Here is an 18,159-nt window from a genome sequence, read left to right on the forward strand (position 1 = left end):
TTTTTTTTTTTTTTTTTTTTTTTTTTTAGGTTTTATTTATTTATTTCAGAGAGAGAGAGTGCATGAGAGGGGAGAAAGTCAGATACAGAAGCAGACTCGCCATGGAGCTGGGAGCCTCATACAGGACTGGATCCTGGGACTCTGGGTTCATGACCTGAGCTGAAGGCAGTCACTCAACCAACTGAGCCACCCAGGTGCCCTGAAACTGCTTTTAACAAGAATTTCCATGTTTGTGATCAGCGCAATGGAATTATATGAATAATTTACTTTCAAGGACAATTAGATTTTTTCATCCACTTCTTAATTAGAAACTGGCTGTTATCAATAAGAAACCCGCTCCCATAATGGAAAGACAAAGCTATTTCTTTGTAAAACTAAAAATGAAGTTGAAGATTAATAAGCACAGTTAAAAGGATACTGTAACTGCCAGTATTAAGATACAGTTTCTTAAAATGGTTTGATAAATTTTTTCCACTAATAATGTGCTAACAAAATATTTTTTAGCAAAGAAATTTAGTAGTATTCATAAGAAAAACACAATTATCTACTTGAAATGATTAAAGGCTAGAGCTGAAAGAAGTTGGAAACAAACTTCCAATCCAGAGCTATGTGCTCAGTGATGAAAAACAGATTTTGGAAAATGATGCAGATACCAATCAGTGTCCTTGTAGAGATTCAATAACCAAAAAAGCAATCAATTTATATAAATATTATATATAATATTTAAGCCAAAGGGACAGACTAATTAAATGTGTATCCAGAAGCTCTCCATATACACAAAACAAAAGCAAATAGTCTTCATGCGTTTCTTAATGTGGCCTAGTGTTCAAATTTAAACTCAAGATGAAGGTAAACCCATGCACTGTAAAAGTAAATGAATTCATGTAAGCAGAAATGTCATGCAGCAACTCTTACAAATGATATAGCTAGAACTATTGAAGTATCCACTCCAGCTGTTATGCTTGGTCTTTCATTTGCTAATGATATTTTTAAAAAGTTTTTCTCCTATATGATGCTCGTGAGTCCTATATGTCTTTTAGGGACTTAACATATTTTGTGTTATGACCATAAAACACATCTCATATTAAAGAATACTTGACTTTTTTTTTTTTTTTTACTTTAATGATTTTAATATTGATCAACTAAATGTTAAACCAGAGGAAATGTGTTCTCTAAGACTTAAACATTGTTGATAAGAGTAAGGAGAAATTAGACCTGTGACTATATTTAGTATTTGAGAAAAATCGATGAAATATTTTTTTCCTTCCCTTAGAGATACAATAATATATGAGAGTTAGTAAACTGGAAACATGGAATATGTTCAGAAAATGTCTCCTTTCATCCTGTAGACATGTACACAAGTACTATTATTTAGTTAACATGCTACACAATCTATAACAGACAGAAAACATTACAGTCTTCTTTCAGCATAAGTGGTTAAATATGTTACTGAAATGCATATAACTCAACAAAAACAAACATTTCATAAGAACTGAAACCTCCTGATTATCCTCAATTTCATGCCAAACAACAAAAACAACACCAACAGGGAATTAACAGAAAAAGCACTATGACAACAGAATAGATAAAACTCAAAAGCAACATTAAATTTAAACAAACACTAATGAACTCAAGTTGATTTTTTTGAAGACAGTGAAATGAGATAGCAAGAAATTCTAAAATTTCATGCAGAATATAACTAAAGTACAATGCACAAACGGGCATGGAGAAGGAAAAAAAAAAAAAAAAAAAAAAAAAGACCAGATGGAATTGCTTAAGATACACAGTCATCTTGACATAAAGACTTTGCTTAACCCGACTTTTACTGGCTAATGGTTCCATTCATTTCTTTTTCAAGATGTCATTCATTTTTGTTTTGAAAGAAATATGTGTAAAATTCTAGATAAATGAGGTCCCCCCCCCCCGCAAAAAAAAAGTATGGTAGAAAAAGGGTAAGAATTTTCTTTCCCGTATTTAGATAATGAATTTTGCTTTGGATATTTGATGAAATGTGTCATCTTGTTAAAGCAAGATGATGTTGATTCTTTCTGAATACCTTGTTTCCATCAGGGTTGTGGATTACAGTAGTTTGGGGCTCCTGAGTGAGAACAAAATAGAGAAAGAAACAGTTCGCATTGGTAAGTACATTCTTACTAGTGTGAGGGACAGAGCAGAGTGAGCCAGCTGACAAAACTAAATAGTGACAAGAGCATAAGCGATGTTAACTACTGTCAGAGGTAGCAGCTGACAAGACCACTGATGAAAGATCTCCCTGATGAGCCCATGAGATAGGATACCTCAGTACACAGCAGCAGCATGCAAAAGACCTTATTCGTGATCGGTACACAGACAAGGCTTTGAAGTTTGGAGACCTAAAGAGGCACTCACTGTTTCACAAAGTTCTGAAACAGAACTTTCCTTTTTTCTTTAGTGAGTAGGCTGTTAATGTGTGTCCTAATAGAAAATGGACCAAGAACATTGGAGATTAGAACTCTTTAAAATGATCTTGAATCCTTTCTGAGGAATTTTTTTCAGGTGCATCTTTGAGAATGGATTATGATGTCATCACTATAGTTAGTAATGTATAGTTAATACACAGATATATACTCTGAAAATCTAGAACACTGTGCCTTGCTTTAAAAAAAAAAAAAGGCTATCCTAAAGAATGTATTTCCAAAGTCCATTAGCAATTCTATGGAATAGTGAAAAGGTTCATTTAAAGGATTCTAGGACTAATCATATAATCACTATAATCTGAGACATAACTGCTATTAAATGCCATGCTAATTTATACCTAAAAAATAAATTTTAGCTTTATGGACTACATATACAGATTTGCTTGTAAAGTCATGCTTTACTAAGAAGAAAATATTATTCCTTTCTGCTTTCTACCAGAGATTTGAAGAAACATCCCCAAGTGGAAAATAACACTCAAATGACTGATGTTAAAAAAGATTCAGTGTCCATATATTATTGGCATGCTTGGCACTTTCATTGCATGATGTCTTGGTAACTGAGAGTTACTGCAGCCCACTGAAAATTTTTTCCTACTATAAGCACTCTTCTGTCCTCTAGGATCTCCTCTTCACCACGGTTTATGCCATAACAAAGAACACAATTACTGCTTCCTTTCTTCCTTTCCCTGGCGAGAGGTGTGATTGACATTGTTTTCTACTCATAGATAACACTGTCTTGATATGTCCTTTTTCCTTTAAGTGTTTTTAAACTGAACCTTCTGGTTAACCCAAGTGAAATAATCCCTTACTATTTTTTATTCATTAAAAATTAACAGTACAGAGGATAGTAAAAAATCAGAACTACTTCAGAAAACCTGTATCAAAACATATAATAGTTTGAACAAACCATTATGGAACTCAGAGTACTGAATGCCAGTATTCAAATCTTGACTTTTAACATAACACTGTCTCAAAGTATTAAAATGATTTAGTTGTCAATAGTGTGAATTGATTAAAAGGGGCAAAACTCGTTTCCACTGATCATTCAAAGCTCTCTGCTATACACTTCATTCTTTGGATTAAAGTGAAACAGTGATCATTTAAACAGCAAACAAGAAGCTCAGAATTACCCAATGCCTCTTTATCTCAAAAAGTGAGGTCTTACAAAGCCCTGCTGTCTTTTAGTAAGAGGGAATGGGAACTCTGAATAAGGTCTACATTACTGTTGTCTAGCAATAATCCCCTTAGCTCTCCTTGATGCCAATATTTCTATCATGAAAGGAGGAAACCGTTTTTTGCATCATCTAGCGCTACCATCAGAAGAAGAGCTAAGAGCAACCAAAGCGCATTCTACTGTATTATAAAACAGCATGCAACAGTTTCAACTATAGAGACCACAGCTATCAGAATAATGTTCGACAATGAAATGAGATCATCTCATGTTAGAAACACACTGCTTGGCAACTACCTTAACAACAACAACAAAAAAGAAACGAAATGAACTTTTCTCATTATCTTTGTAAGCAAAACAAAACCCAACAAAATAAAGTACTTATATAATATATGTATCTATAGAGTGAAAGCAAATGAGAGAAACAACAAAAACAATAAAGAACTTAAGAAGGGTTACAAAGAGTCCAGGTATACCAGCGCCGGGGTAGGAATATTTTCTTTGGGGCTGGTTACCACGTTGGCTTTGTTGTTTATCTGTAGGTATGCAGAAAATAGAAACAGAGATGCCTTAAACCCCTTCGTAGCTAATGTTTCTATATTGCAGCACGTCTATGTGGAGATACAGACTTGAAAATAAAGAGCCACTGAGGATGAACGTGAAAGACACTGTGATATCTGACAAAAATAATAATCAATTCTACCGTCATACAGGCTAGTACCATGTCTCTGACAGTGGAATGATAAAACAGACTTGGGTCCTTTGGCTGTGGCACATTAGCCACCAAAAAACTGCTTCAGTGGAGCTCAAATCAAGTTTAGAGTATGAAATAAATATAAACATTTTCACACTCTTCAAGGTGGATTCTGTTCCCCGCTTCCAATTGTTCTCTGTTATGAACACTTATTTTTTTCCTTTTATTCTTGATCCTGAAGTCACACATAGACCGTCTTTCTCTGAGAAGCCATCATCACTTTGCTTAGTAGGCATCCAATTCAAAACCTCTATCTTCTGATGAGATGCATGCTTTATATTTTTTAAATGGTACATCTGGGCCTCTTTAAAAAAACACATCTCCAATTATAAATGGGCAAACTGAATTCTTTACTATATTCTGAATGTCAAAAGACCTTTTCCACAATTGTTTGAGAGGAAAACACTGTGTTTCTTGACGAAGTGTTACTCCTTTGCTTTTCTTTCAAAGTGCTACTGTTGAAGATTGTGTTTGGTCATATCACTCCTTTGCTTTAACATATTGGGGTTGACCTTAAAGAAAGATCATATCACAATGGAAGCCACATTGTGAAAGCAGCTCAGGCGTCGATAAGTATTATAATGGGTGCACAGAGAAAAATCAAGGTAGGCAAGTGACAACTTGAAAATACAACTGAGTTTGGGCACTAAAGGATCGAAAACTAAACAGTAATAGTCAACATTCATTGAAACTCATGTATGATAACTTACATTATGGTTACCAAACAGAACTATTAATTAACATTCATTCTCTTATACTACATTATCTACTATTTTCTTTACATATTATTAGGTAAAGGAACACATCCCATAATTTTAGTATAAATGTTCTTAAGGGTCTCAAAAAGAAAAACATACTGTATAAAACAGATGAATACCAAATGAGTTTATAAGCAATTACACCAATTTAATTGGACTTTCTGGGAGGTTTTTTCTTTTGTATTTTATACCTGAAGATCATACTGAAACTGCTTCTGGGAAGAACATAGAAGGTTAAAGAAATTAATTCAGGTATATAATATTTTGCTTTTCTATTTATTCACATTTGTGTGATTGTTTGGTATCAGTACTATTTAAATAAGCTATAGCATTATGCTCTGTGACATGCAAGAAAAGAGAAAACTTCCGGTGCCCTTTACTGAAAAACTCTTTAAATGTTAAACCATCAATCTCTATTTTGCAGATGGTCTAAAATTTTTCTTTACATAAAAGTGTACAGAATTTAGTATCAAATTTGTGCAACATCCAGAAAGAGATAAGAGATAATGGAATCTATTAAGAAGAGATCAAAATTTAGTACTTATGTTAGTATGAAATACATGATAAAAAAGGAGGGATTCGCACACAATTTCCTATCAGGAAGAGTATGTGGCAAAACACAGATGACTTCTTGTCAAATGATCAGAAGTACTTATAATTAAAGCACCACATGTATTTATTATGTTATATTCAGTTTATATCAGTGGATACAAAAAATAAAAGAGGAATATATTGAGATACTTTTACTTCTTTTTTTGTGATACTTTTATTTCTGTTTTGAGAGAAGAGACTTGATAGTTTTCTAGAATGGTTGTGAAGAACTGATTTCTTTCAGTGAAAACGTCACACATGCACACCTATGCACACATACTTCTCTGCACAAATGTGTGCATACACATACAACACACACCCCTAGACACATTCACACACAGATGCACAGTGTATACACACTACCAAGTCAACCTTTCCAGTTGAGGGCCATTCTTCCTGGACGAGCTATGCTTTATTGTCAGACATGGCAAATAGGAGTTAAATATGAGCCTCAACCACCACTTTTAATTGTATTTAAATGTACAGTACAAACTTTTTAAGTTAATGTAAAGATAAACTTAATGATCTTTTATTACTATGGGAAGTCTTTTGAAGGTACTTGTAATTTTAATTAATTAGTTGAAAAATAATAGGAGAATTTCTAAGTAAAAGTAGAAGTAAAAGTTTTCTAAGTTAAAGAACTTCTAAGTAAAAGACTAGGAGGACTTCTTTTTTATTAAAGAGTCAAATATTAAGTAGGAGTTAAACTATAAGCTGTCTTTTAAACATAAAAACTTCTGTTTATGAAATATAGTTATTTCATGTTATGGAAGCTATTTTTCTTTAACAAAACTAAATCAAACCAGATATTTCAGTAATTCACTGAATTACTGTTATGAGGCATGGGCAAGATATTTTTATTTCTCAGGTGTTAAGGTTATTCAGTTTTGAGGCTAATAAATGTTTCCTCTATAAGATGCTTAACTAGGATGGGTCCATTGTAAGCTTACTTTCACACTATTTATAAACTTCATGGTAGATACATTATAGTGTATCTGACCTAAAAATAACTCCTGTTTTAGTAATCATGATCATCACTTAAAACTAATCCTAGAGTATTCTTTCATTTATTACTAAACAGGCATTAACTACATCATGATCTCTTCAGTGTCAAAAGAAAACTGGACCCTGGTCTTATAAAAGATCCTTTAATAGCACATCGATAAAAGTATGAACTTTTTACATATTTTAGAAATTCAATTTCAAAGATTAACAGTATTATGTGAATGTGGGTACTGTGCTTTGATAGTTAATTGACACTGATGTGTAATGGTCCTATACTTTCTCCACTTAAACTAACTTAGGTAAATAAGACTGTTTTTATTCCTAAGTGTGAATTTTCACAAGAGGAGAAATCTGGCAGATAGAGATCCTCACCATCATCTGAACACTCGAACTGGACTTCCTTTTCTGAATTGACCAGTCAAAGAGAAAGGAAAAGAAAAAAAATATGACCGGTTGAATTTTTAAAGTATCAAAGCAAGGAGCACAGAATAAATTTCTCTTTAAAGAGGAGCTATAAGTGGTCTACAAGAAAAAAAGCTCTGGAAATGTTTCTTTCTATATAAGGATAGTAGTAAAAATAAATATCTTTATAGGGATTGTGGCCTCTGCATCACTGAAAGGTACAGAAAAACACACAATGAAACATTTTGAAAATTTAAAATATCACACTTTCACCAATGTAACATTGGGAAAAAGGCAACATCAACCATCATTAATGAAACTGAATAGACTAAGCAGAAGGAAGAGAACCTTACAGGTTGAGGAAAGCAATTGGTAAAAGGCAAATGCCATCTTAATGGGAATCACAAGTACATGGTAATCACAGCTCTGGAAATTCCCAAATCACACATACACAGAAGGTGAAGAAATGATTGAGCATGAACATAAGATGTGATAAATGATTTTCTATGTTATATTTTCAAAATGAACTGACCAACTAACTTTAGGTCGAGTTCAAATGTTAGAGTATTAACTAATTCCCAAGAATGTTTAAGTGTTCATGAGGAATGTACACATCTGTCATTGGAAGAGAAAGAAAAGGATTAAAGAAACAAAATACTTAGGTAATACTCCAGAAAGATAACAAACATAATACAAATATAAGGTTACATTCAATCAAAGATAAATTCCCATGAAACAAAATAGAACCAATAGAAAATAAGTCGTATTACTTTCTTCAGAAAACCAAGAAGGCCAAAAGATCCTGTTGTTATCTTTTTTGGAAAATTTTTCTATAATTTTTCAGAATATTCACCTTGAGTATGTCACCTTGCTTATGATAGAAGAGCAAGAACAATTAAGACCATTATAAAAACTGCCCAAGCAGAGAAATTTAATCATTTGACATTTAATTTCCCAGACCCTATCACTTGATTTTTTTTTTTTCAGGTTATACATTTCAGCAGACTTCAAGAGCATAGCATAACTACTTGCAAAGCATTTGGTTTTCATTGATTTTTCAGGTCACTACGGTAGTTCAGGACTGTAGTAAAGCAGAGAGGATTTAGACATTCAATTTCTACAACTCCATATAAAAGTATTATTTTGTCAGATTATTTAATTATAATAAAATAGAAAATATATACTTTTTCTTGCCATACATATTCGTCACCATTACATATTATTTTATACTTCAACCTGTATCCTTTATAAGAACTATAAAAAATACAAGCTGTGAAAACTCACAAATTAAATTTAACATTTAAAAATGATCCAGCATCTGAAAGTCAGTAATGATTTTAGGAGCACCTGTTTAAGTTTAACTTACCTTTACTCCATCTGGTTTCTTCAACAAACTCTTGGCTGCTGCAAAATGAGAGAGTAAAATCATTTCAGTGAGTTATCCACAGAAATCCATGCCAGGCAACAAACCAGATTATTGTTTCCTCCTACCACCTTTACTGAGTTATGGCCAACATATGCCAAATTATCAAGGTCACACTGATGAGCACGAGCTTACAGGACATTGAAATACAGTATCACTTTTCTTAGTTTTGCCATATCAAATTTAGCACTAAATTCTTATTTAGTTCATTGCATATAATTGAACACTTTGCCAGTTATGTTACTGGACTTTATTCCACTGTTGGTTGCGAAAAGGATACTGGAACTTTAACTGGACTATGCTTTTGTAATCCAGAAAGTTGCTTTCAGTCTTCAGACATTAGCTGACAGATTGTATTACATGTTCATTCATACCACAAGTATGGTGACCATGTCAGTTCTGCCACTTAAGCCCCTCTTTCTAAAGGTTTGAAATTTATTTGTGAAAATTTGCTTTGACTAAATAACACCCTTTTAAAATATATGAATTTGAAATCAGAGCTTTCATTTTTACAAAAATTGATATTAATTGTATTTAAAATAAGAGGGATATTATTGGTCAAGAGCAAATTTTTAAACAGCATAGGACCTTTAAAAAAAAAAGGCACGATGTCTTCCTTTATACTTCAAAATCAGAATATAAGGCTTTCATAAGCAAAAGCCTTTTACACAAAAAATTAAAAATAGTAAAATTTGAGGTAAGATATAAAACAAAACACAATCTTCCACTAAATTAAAGAACCGCTGAAGTATATGGTCTCATATGAAACTTCAATTTCTCCAAGCACAGCTTTTAGCATTCTTTCTGTTACTGAGCTTCTTGAGTATATCAGAAGGTGAAGTCATCTTTTAAAAAAAAATACTTAATGAATGGGTACATTCATACACAGTGAACAGATTATGTAAATGCTAATGACAATTAGTACAAGTGTAGAACACTTATGAATATGCAGGACAAAGTATACACCTGTTTCCATTTAATGTTTTATATATATGTGTGTGTATGTATAAAATATATATATTATATATATGTATGTTTATAATTACTTAGTGTATCAGTATAGACTTTGGCATCTGAAATGGAAATACCTAGCTATAATAGAACTGCATGAACATGTAATTTCCTGACATCCATTTGATTTGGGATAGTATTTTGATATCACTTTGGTATAATTTTAAATTTATTTAAAATACAAAAATGTTAATTATATTTAGTCCTTAGCAACAAAGCTACTAATTTATTATTAATTGACATTGTAAGAATAGTTGCCTTAGCTATAATACCATTTGCCTAGAGTTAAAAAGCAATATTAAGTAAATCCTGTGGCAGTTAATAGGTTAGAAAGCAAACTCAGAATAGTTGAAATTGCAATAGCAAGCAAAGAGAAGACAATGATTCAGGGTAAGCAGGGATTTGGCCTGGGAGATGCAAAAATGTCCCTTTTGGTTACTATTCACCTTACCTCACAAGAAATACATTCCACATAAAGGGAGAAAAGAAAAAAAATAAAAACAACTTTATAACCATATACTTATGGACAAATTACTATAAAGAGCATGTTTCCTAATAAAACAGAATGAACAAAATACTCAAAACTAAAATGCAGTATCAAGTACAAGATGTTGTAACTCAGTCCAAAGTTATTCAGTTGGTTTTGAAGTGATGGATTAAAAAAAAAAGTTTGCCTTTCATGTTAAGACATCAGAAACAATATAAAATTCACACATTAGTCATGAGTTTTTAGTTTACACAATGATGAAAAGGAAAATGTGATGTACACAGAAAGCTTCTATACATGAGTGTTTTATATATTTAAGAAGGCCCAATTTATGCCTAAGAGTGTATTTAAGACTTTAACAAAATACAAAATATTAAAGATTTTTTCAGGTTAGTTTATCTTTAACAAAATATGTTAATCATCCTATCTTTTATTAATTCACTAATTTTTGGGCCACAATGAAATGTTTATTTGAATATAGTATATATTAGTTAATATTTAATGAGATGATATTGAACTCACCCATATAAATGTCAACTATATTAATCAACTGTTCATAAAACAGGTAACTTGACAAAGGCAGTAACAACGTTTTATTACACCAAACAAACTGGACAAAATACATACATCTGACTAACACAGTTCCTCAGTTTGTAGCATTACTCATTGTATTCTCATCTTTGTTGCTGTTTAACAGGTCACTGGGAGCCTTTGGAAAGCCTCCTACAGTTTCACATTATATATAACTAAATATAATGGGGGGCAAAAGCTGACCATTTAATATAGTCAGGAACAGTAATGAAAAATAGGTTGAGAAGGTTAAAGAACATCTGATAAGGTTATGGATTATCACCTGATAGCACTATAATACTCAGGAGTTAAATATGTACAGGGAGGGGGCGCCTGGGTGGCTCAGTGGATTAAGCCGCTGCCTTCGGCTCAGGTCATGATCTCAGTGTCCTGGGATCGAGCCCCGCATCGGGCTCTTTGCTCAGCGGGAGCCTGCTTCCTCCTCTCTCTCTGCCTGACTCTCCGCCTACTTGTGATCTTTCTCTCTGTCAAATAAATTAATAAAAAATCTTTAAAAAAAAAAAAAAAATATGTACAGGGAGAAATCACTGAAGAATAGTTAGATAATTTGATGTCTCATATCTCTCTTATATAAATAGTAAGCAAAGTAAAGTGGTAGTATTTTTGGCAAATTTTTTGATAATCCTTCCATGTCTCAACAGGCACTTCACCAAATGCAGCTTTCTTGATGTTTCAGTTCCTCCCCATACATAAGACTAATTAGCATTTACCAAAATTTGATTTTTGAAAACATGGTCCTTTGTGATAATCTATTGAAGAAAGGGGTTCCAAAATTCAAGTAATTTCTGGACATATTTATGTCCATTTTAGAAAGTCCACTCCTATAATAAAGAAATGGCTTAGCTTCTTTTATTTAAAAAATTATTTTTAGCATGGAATCATTTATTTATTTAAATTTTATTTCTTTTCAGTGTTCCAGAATTTATTGTTTATGCACCACACCCAGTGCTCCATGCAATACATACCCTTCATAGTACCCACCACCAGGCTCACCCAACCCCCCACCCCCCTCTTCCAAAACCCTCAGTTTGTTTCTCTGAGTCCACAGTCTCTCACAGTTTGTCTCCCCCTCCAGTTTCCCCCAACTCACTTCTCTACCATGGAATCATTTTGAGGAACATTTATTATCCTGTGATACTACTGTGAGGTAGGGCCCTCTGTCAATTCTTGAGTTTAGATACCTTTGAAATATGCAACCATTCTTATAGTGTGCCAAGATACAACTGTACTTTTGAAAGAACTTGGGCCTAAGAGAACTGGGTAGAGAACTGGATTCCTATGAGATTCCTATGAGAACTGGATTCCCTATGAGAATGAGACAAAAAATTTTTATTTATAGCTATTAGTTGATGTAATATCAATGAACTAATTCTAGGTTTGAAATGTTGAGTTTTAAAAGCAGGAAGTACATATTTCAACTTGTGTGTACTCCAGCTAGGATGACAGGTGGGTTTCACAGGCTGCATGGCACTGACCAGGGGAGGGACTGCTTGAGAGCTCTCATGAAGAGTGCAGTCACATGCCTAATGTCTCTGTGGAGATAGTACCCAGATGGATTCCTAATGACAGGCGCTGTGTGGAAAGAATCCATGCCATATATTTGCTATCCCTAAACAACAGTGTTTTTCTATTACTAGGTTTTTCTTTAATTCTAAGATGATTACTAAAGAAGAGAGCAGTGAATAAGGAGAATTCTTAATACATGTACCTGAAAAATTCCTTGTAGCCAGCATAGTTGTCAAGATGGCACCCTGTCAGAAAAATAAAGAATATGAAATTAATATTGCTTAAGCCAATCTTTGTCCTGATAAGTAAACAGTCTTTGATAACATATCTTCTCCTAGCCTTCCTTTCAGCTGGGAGATTTTTATTTGTCTGTTTTTGGTTTTTGTTTCCTGAGAGCAGCAGGTTTATATCTTACATAATGCTGGGGCTGCCCTCATGTGTGTGGCCAGATTCCAATTTCCAAGTTGTACAGTTGTTTTTCCTCCGAAGGGAAGAACCACAGCACACACTGCACAGAGATTCTAACTCTTCACTGCAGACTTAACTTCCAATGTGCTATTCCATTTTCTGAAGAGCCAGAAGAAGAGGGACTACTGAGGTCTTCACATTTAAAAGTCTTGCTGAAAAGTTGTTTTCTCATAGAGAATCTCTTTTCTCACTCTGCCAAGTCTACTTCCCCACAAAAATGTAGAATTACTTACCTTTAGCTTTCTTCTAGCATTAAATTTCTTCAAGCAGTCTACAGTCTCCTGTCTGTGCATCATGGAAGCAACAGTAGAACGTTGCTGGAAGAGGAAGAAAGGAAACTTAGGATATTGAAAACATACTAAGTATTACATTATCTCAACTTCATCAAATCTGCATTAATGGTGCCTGAACCCATATGATGAACTTGTGATAATTTACTTGCAAAAAAAGTTCCCTAATAATGGATGACTAGTTTTGCCAAGACTATTTTTGCAACATTTATCTATAAAAAGTATAGAAATGAGTATCAATAGTTCCCCAAATCACCTTTATTTCAATGTCTTTAATTATATTTATATTGGACTGTCTTTCATTTACTTAGGACCATATTTACTGCCCTAACATTTGACACTTCACCCTAGAAATGTACTGAAATCTCTACATTTCTTCCAAATTTCAGTTTTCCTTAGCACATCTAAAGTATATTCAGGCTACTATGGCCACTCTTTCTAACTTTACTACAAGCTTCTAAACCTTATTTTTTCCCCACTAAAGCTGTTTAATGATAAATAATTGAACTTTGTCTAATATTCTCTACTGGGGTATAGTTAATCTTGGTGTCATTTCCTTGCCCTCTGTTCATGAGTATTATCAATAACTGGTAGGAGAAATACTCATTCCTTGTATTATTGTAGGCAATATTCATCAATCTATGTAAATTAGATTTTGTTATCCCAAACAGCAATCATCATTACAAATTTATTTTCTTAAACACCTTGAGTGAAATATTCATTCATTTTTAGTCTCATCTTTTTCCTGCAAAAATTATTTTAAACCCATGAAAACAATTTTAAAGAGGAATTTATTTTTAATTTTTCTCCTAAGGTCTTTACAGAATTGTCACTTACACAGATCCATGGATGTTTCAGTGCCTCTGAGGCTGTGATACGCTTGGCAGGGTTGATAGTAAGCATTTTATTGATTAGGTCTTTGGCTTCAGGAGTCACTGTGTCCCACTCTGGTGATGGAAACTTAAAAAATACAAATTTATAAAAAGATCAAAAAATAGATACACTCTGTCAAACAGGGAAGAACCAAGCAAACTAATCATTTCCTTAAGTAGTGAATTTCTTCATACATTAACTTTTTGTAGAAGTTATATTTTATCTACAGATAGATAATCTGATATATAGCAGTATATATCCCCTCTATCTCTATTTACATAAAGAAAAATAACCAATAAGAGCTAAGTATCTATTCTAAATTGCGTATTATACCTAGTAAATACACCTTAAAATTTAGAAAAATAAACTTAAGAATCTTCTAGTCCTCTCAAGGCATCCTTATTTGGTTTGAAAATAAAATTTTATGCAATCTTATAATTATTTGCAAACATCAATAAAGCTGACAGGCTGTCACATGTACTGATGTCATCATGCTATTACACCAAGATTCAAAAAAAGGTATTACAAAAAAAAATAAGGTATTACATACTTTCATAATTCATGAGCAGGAATAGTAGAGATAATAACACAGCTTCCATTACCTATGCCCAAACTGACCTACTACTTGTGGCTATTTGTAATACAGTACTGGAAGAAATCTCAGACTACAAGAACCTTAGCAGGACTCCATTTTAACATCTCAGAAAGGTTAATCTGCCTGATTACAAATTTCATCATAAAAGCAAAGTTCTTAAAAGGAACCAGTATTCATAACTTCTCTTAGTAATCCATCTGTGTACGAATAACTATACAATTATTTATTCTAAGTTTCTTCATTTAAAATTTGTGTTGATAAAAATGCAACCTTTTTTCACATAACTTATTAGTAGAAATACTATTCTTGATAGGTTTAGAAAAATTTACATCACATTAGTTTCTAAGCAACAGACAGAATATCAGGTCCTTTTCTCAGTTCATGAATTTCTATAGATAATCTTGGAACAAATGCCACTGTCACTGTATCATGGACTTTAGTTCACTTTTAGTAGTTATAAAATGGGTACTTTGTGACCCACTGGCAAAATGAAATAAGAAATGATAGTGACTCTTTAATACTTCAAATTTTACCAGTTTTAAAACTGTCATTTTAATTCCAAATATTATTATGGGCAACTGTAAAAACTTGTTAATGATTAGGAGCTACTGAAGAAATATTCAAGGCTGCTCCTTCATGGTGTACAGATCTTCCGACAGCAAATTGGGAGCTGGTTCAGCCTGAATAAAGGTGCGCCTTTTTCTCATTTTTTAAATTTTAACAAAGTCCCTCCTTCACGTTGATCAAACAGTGCATTTGTATAGCTGTATCTTCCCAGGGGGGGAGCCTAGTTGTAGTCTGTAAAAATGATGAATGTGCTAGCTATGGCCACATAAATCATAATTTGGTCCAATTATTAGTCTGACTAGAATGGAATGCTTCAAAATTAAAAGAATATACATTTTAAATTCTTGCAATACACACATCCATATGTAGAACATTTATTTTTTTTTATTGTGTTATGTTAGTCACCATACAGTACGTCATTAGTTTTTGATGTAGTGTTCCAAGATTCATTGTTTACATATAACACTCAGTGCTCCATGCAATACAGAAATGACATGCTGAATTCATGAGGCCTGATACAATATAATACAGACTTTTTAAAAACTCCTTTCACTTCCACATTGAGCTTTTAACTTGGGCACAGCAAGATAGACCAATAATGCCTATTTCTTTTAGTAACCCCACTTAATAATAAATGGAAAGCATCTCCAGACTTTGAACTCTAATTTTCAGAGGGCTGACTACGTGAGGTATACTCAGAGGTAGTGGTAAATTATATTTACAGATATATTTGTCAAAGGAGAGAAAATTGTATCAATGAAGTTAAGCCATAAAGAGAAAATTGATAAGGCCTTACTTTTTAGATTTAGGACTTAATTCATATTCATACTTTTAAATATTCTTAACTGTAAATTAAATGTATTAGAATGGTGATTTTCAAACATTTTAAAATTACAAAACCCATTTTTCAAATGAAAGCTTGCACAGAAGCCCATTATAGAAACAGGGCAAAAAAAGTCAAGCTAATGCAATGGAACAATGTTCTATTTGATACATGGATCACTGCAAAGTACTACTGATATACTATTTAAAATTATGTAATAAAAATTTGGGAATATAATTCAATTTAACAAGTAGTAATCATTTCTAAAACAAAAAATCATTTCTAAATCATTTCTAAAATCATTTCTAAACATTTTTCTATGTTTTAAAATGCACTCAGATCCCAAAATTTTTACAAACAAGGTCCTCTTCCTTAGAGACTTCCAACTGTATTTCTTTCCACCCTAAGAGATAGTGAACTAAAAGGAAATATAAACTGAATACATATGCTACATTCCTTACTCTTTATCTCCCTTTCCCTAGGAGAGAGAAAAAAAGTAAGAGGAACAGTTGAAAATTATAGTTAAACCTGTAATGAAAAAATCTGGTTCTTGGTCAAAAGACAAAACACAAACACTCATCTACAGTTCTATGAACATTTATTACATACATCATAAGCTCCAGCCTTAATCTGCTGATACAGTCTGTGTTGATCTTCATCCCAGAAGGGTGGATATCCCACCAGGAGGATATAGAGAATGACACCTGGACAGAATGAGCATATTAACATAATGTTTAATCACTCAGGCAACAATAAGTTAAATGTGGCAGATTCACAATGACACTAAGCCACACCCATCCAAAGAGAGGAAACACGGTATTTGAAAAACTTTCCAAAGACATTCTTTGATTTAATCTGAAGCATTCGGTGGAGGGTGAATACTCCTGTTCTTATGCTCAAGAACTCTCATAATATGTGGCAGTTTGAAACATAAACCAAAGAACTCTATGTACACTTGAAAAGAATGTGCTCTTCAGTTGCTTTTGGATGGGAAATTACATATATTTCTGTTATGTGCATCTGGCCTAATGGGTCCTACTATCTAATTTCCTTATTAACTTAAGGACCAAATAATCCTGAAGAGGCATAGCAGGTCAATACCTAAAGATGAAACTCACCTGTCATCGGGATGACATATTCTTTGTGTCCCTGAACAAGACTTGCTTTGTGTCCTAACATATGATCTTTCCTGGAAAGGTTACATGTGCATTCAAGAAGAATATGTATTCTATTGCTTTTGGAGGGAATATTCTGTAATTATCTGTTAAGTTCATCCAGTCTAACATGTTTAAGGTGAATATTTCCGTACTGATTTTCAGTCTGGATGATCTATTCATTGATGTAAATGGGGTATTAAAAACCTCTACTACTACTGTAATGCTATCTATTTCTCCCTTTAAGATCTGTTAAAATTTATTTATTTAGATGCTCCTATTTTGGGTACATAAATATATACAAATGTTATATCCTCTTGTTGGATTGACCTCTTTATCATTAAGTAATGCTAATTTTTGTATCTTATTACAGCCTTCATTTTAAAGCCTGTTTTGTCTGATACAAGTATAGTTACTCCAGCTTTCTTTAGGTTTCCATTTGCTGAAATAGTTTTTCCCATCCCTTCACTTTAAGTTTATGTGTCCTTAGATCTGAAGTGAGTCTTTTATAGGCAGTGTAAATTTATTTTTTTTATTTTTTTTTCCCAATCCAAACAACCACTCTATGTCTTTTGATTGGAGAATTTAGTCCATGTGCATTTAAAGTAATTATTGATAGGTATGTATTTTTGTCATTTTGTTAATTGTTTTTGTAGTTCTTGCTGTTCCTTTCTTCTCTTGCTCTCTTCTTTTGTGGTTTGATGACTTTTCCTTGTGGCATACTTATAACCCTTTCTCTTTTTCTCTTCCGTGTATATTATAGGTTTTCACCTGTGGTTATCAGGAGGTTTAACATATAACAAGTTATAATAATAATAGTCTACTTTTAAGTTGATAACTTAAGTTTGGTCCTATTCTAAAGCTTACATTTTTACTCTTCCCTGTCCCACACTTTGTTTTTGATGTCACATTTTACTTCTACATCCTTTAGCTAGTTATCATGATCATAGAATTTTTACTACTTTTGTCTTTTAACCCATATAATTTATAATTGATTAATCCAGTACCTCTACCATGTATTTACCTTTCCAGCGAGATTTATTCTTCCATATGTCTTCTTGTCACCAATTAGTAACCTCTCTTTTCAGCTTAAAGAAATCCCTTTAAAGTTTCTTGTAAGGCTGGTTTAGTTTGATGAACTTCTTTAGTTTTTGTTATATGGAAAAACTCAAGATCTCTCCAATTTTGAATGACTTTGCTGGGTAGAATATTCTTAGTTGGAAGTTTTTTTTCC

The 18,159-nt window shown here is 32.8% G+C and overlaps 1 protein-coding gene across 20 annotated transcripts in view; it reads right to left on the minus strand.

The window, feature by feature from the left end:
- CAMK2D (calcium/calmodulin dependent protein kinase II delta) overlaps positions 1-18,159 on the minus strand; it is a 333,039-nt gene that overhangs the window by 39,250 nt on the left and 275,630 nt on the right. For 3 of the 20 annotated variants that reach the window (XM_059377541.1, XM_059377590.1, XM_059377533.1), the window contains exons 9-16: positions 16,381-16,475; positions 13,751-13,873; positions 12,857-12,940; positions 12,358-12,400; positions 8,504-8,541; positions 7,108-7,140; positions 4,104-4,163; positions 2,057-2,098 (exon numbers count right to left, since the gene is read on the minus strand). In XM_059377541.1, the coding sequence (XP_059233524.1) occupies positions 2,057-2,098; positions 4,104-4,163; positions 7,108-7,140; positions 8,504-8,541; positions 12,358-12,400; positions 12,857-12,940; positions 13,751-13,873; positions 16,381-16,475 (518 nt within the window). The remainder of the gene's footprint in view (positions 1-2,056; positions 2,099-4,103; positions 4,164-7,107; positions 7,141-8,503; positions 8,542-12,357; positions 12,401-12,856; positions 12,941-13,750; positions 13,874-16,380; positions 16,476-18,159) is intronic. The other 17 variants (XM_059377573.1, XM_059377563.1, XM_059377628.1 and 14 more) reach the window with 7 other exon arrangements.

Source organism: Mustela nigripes, chromosome 1, assembly GCF_022355385.1.
Source record: "Mustela nigripes isolate SB6536 chromosome 1, MUSNIG.SB6536, whole genome shotgun sequence".
NCBI classification, from domain to species: Eukaryota; Metazoa; Chordata; class Mammalia; order Carnivora; family Mustelidae; genus Mustela; species Mustela nigripes.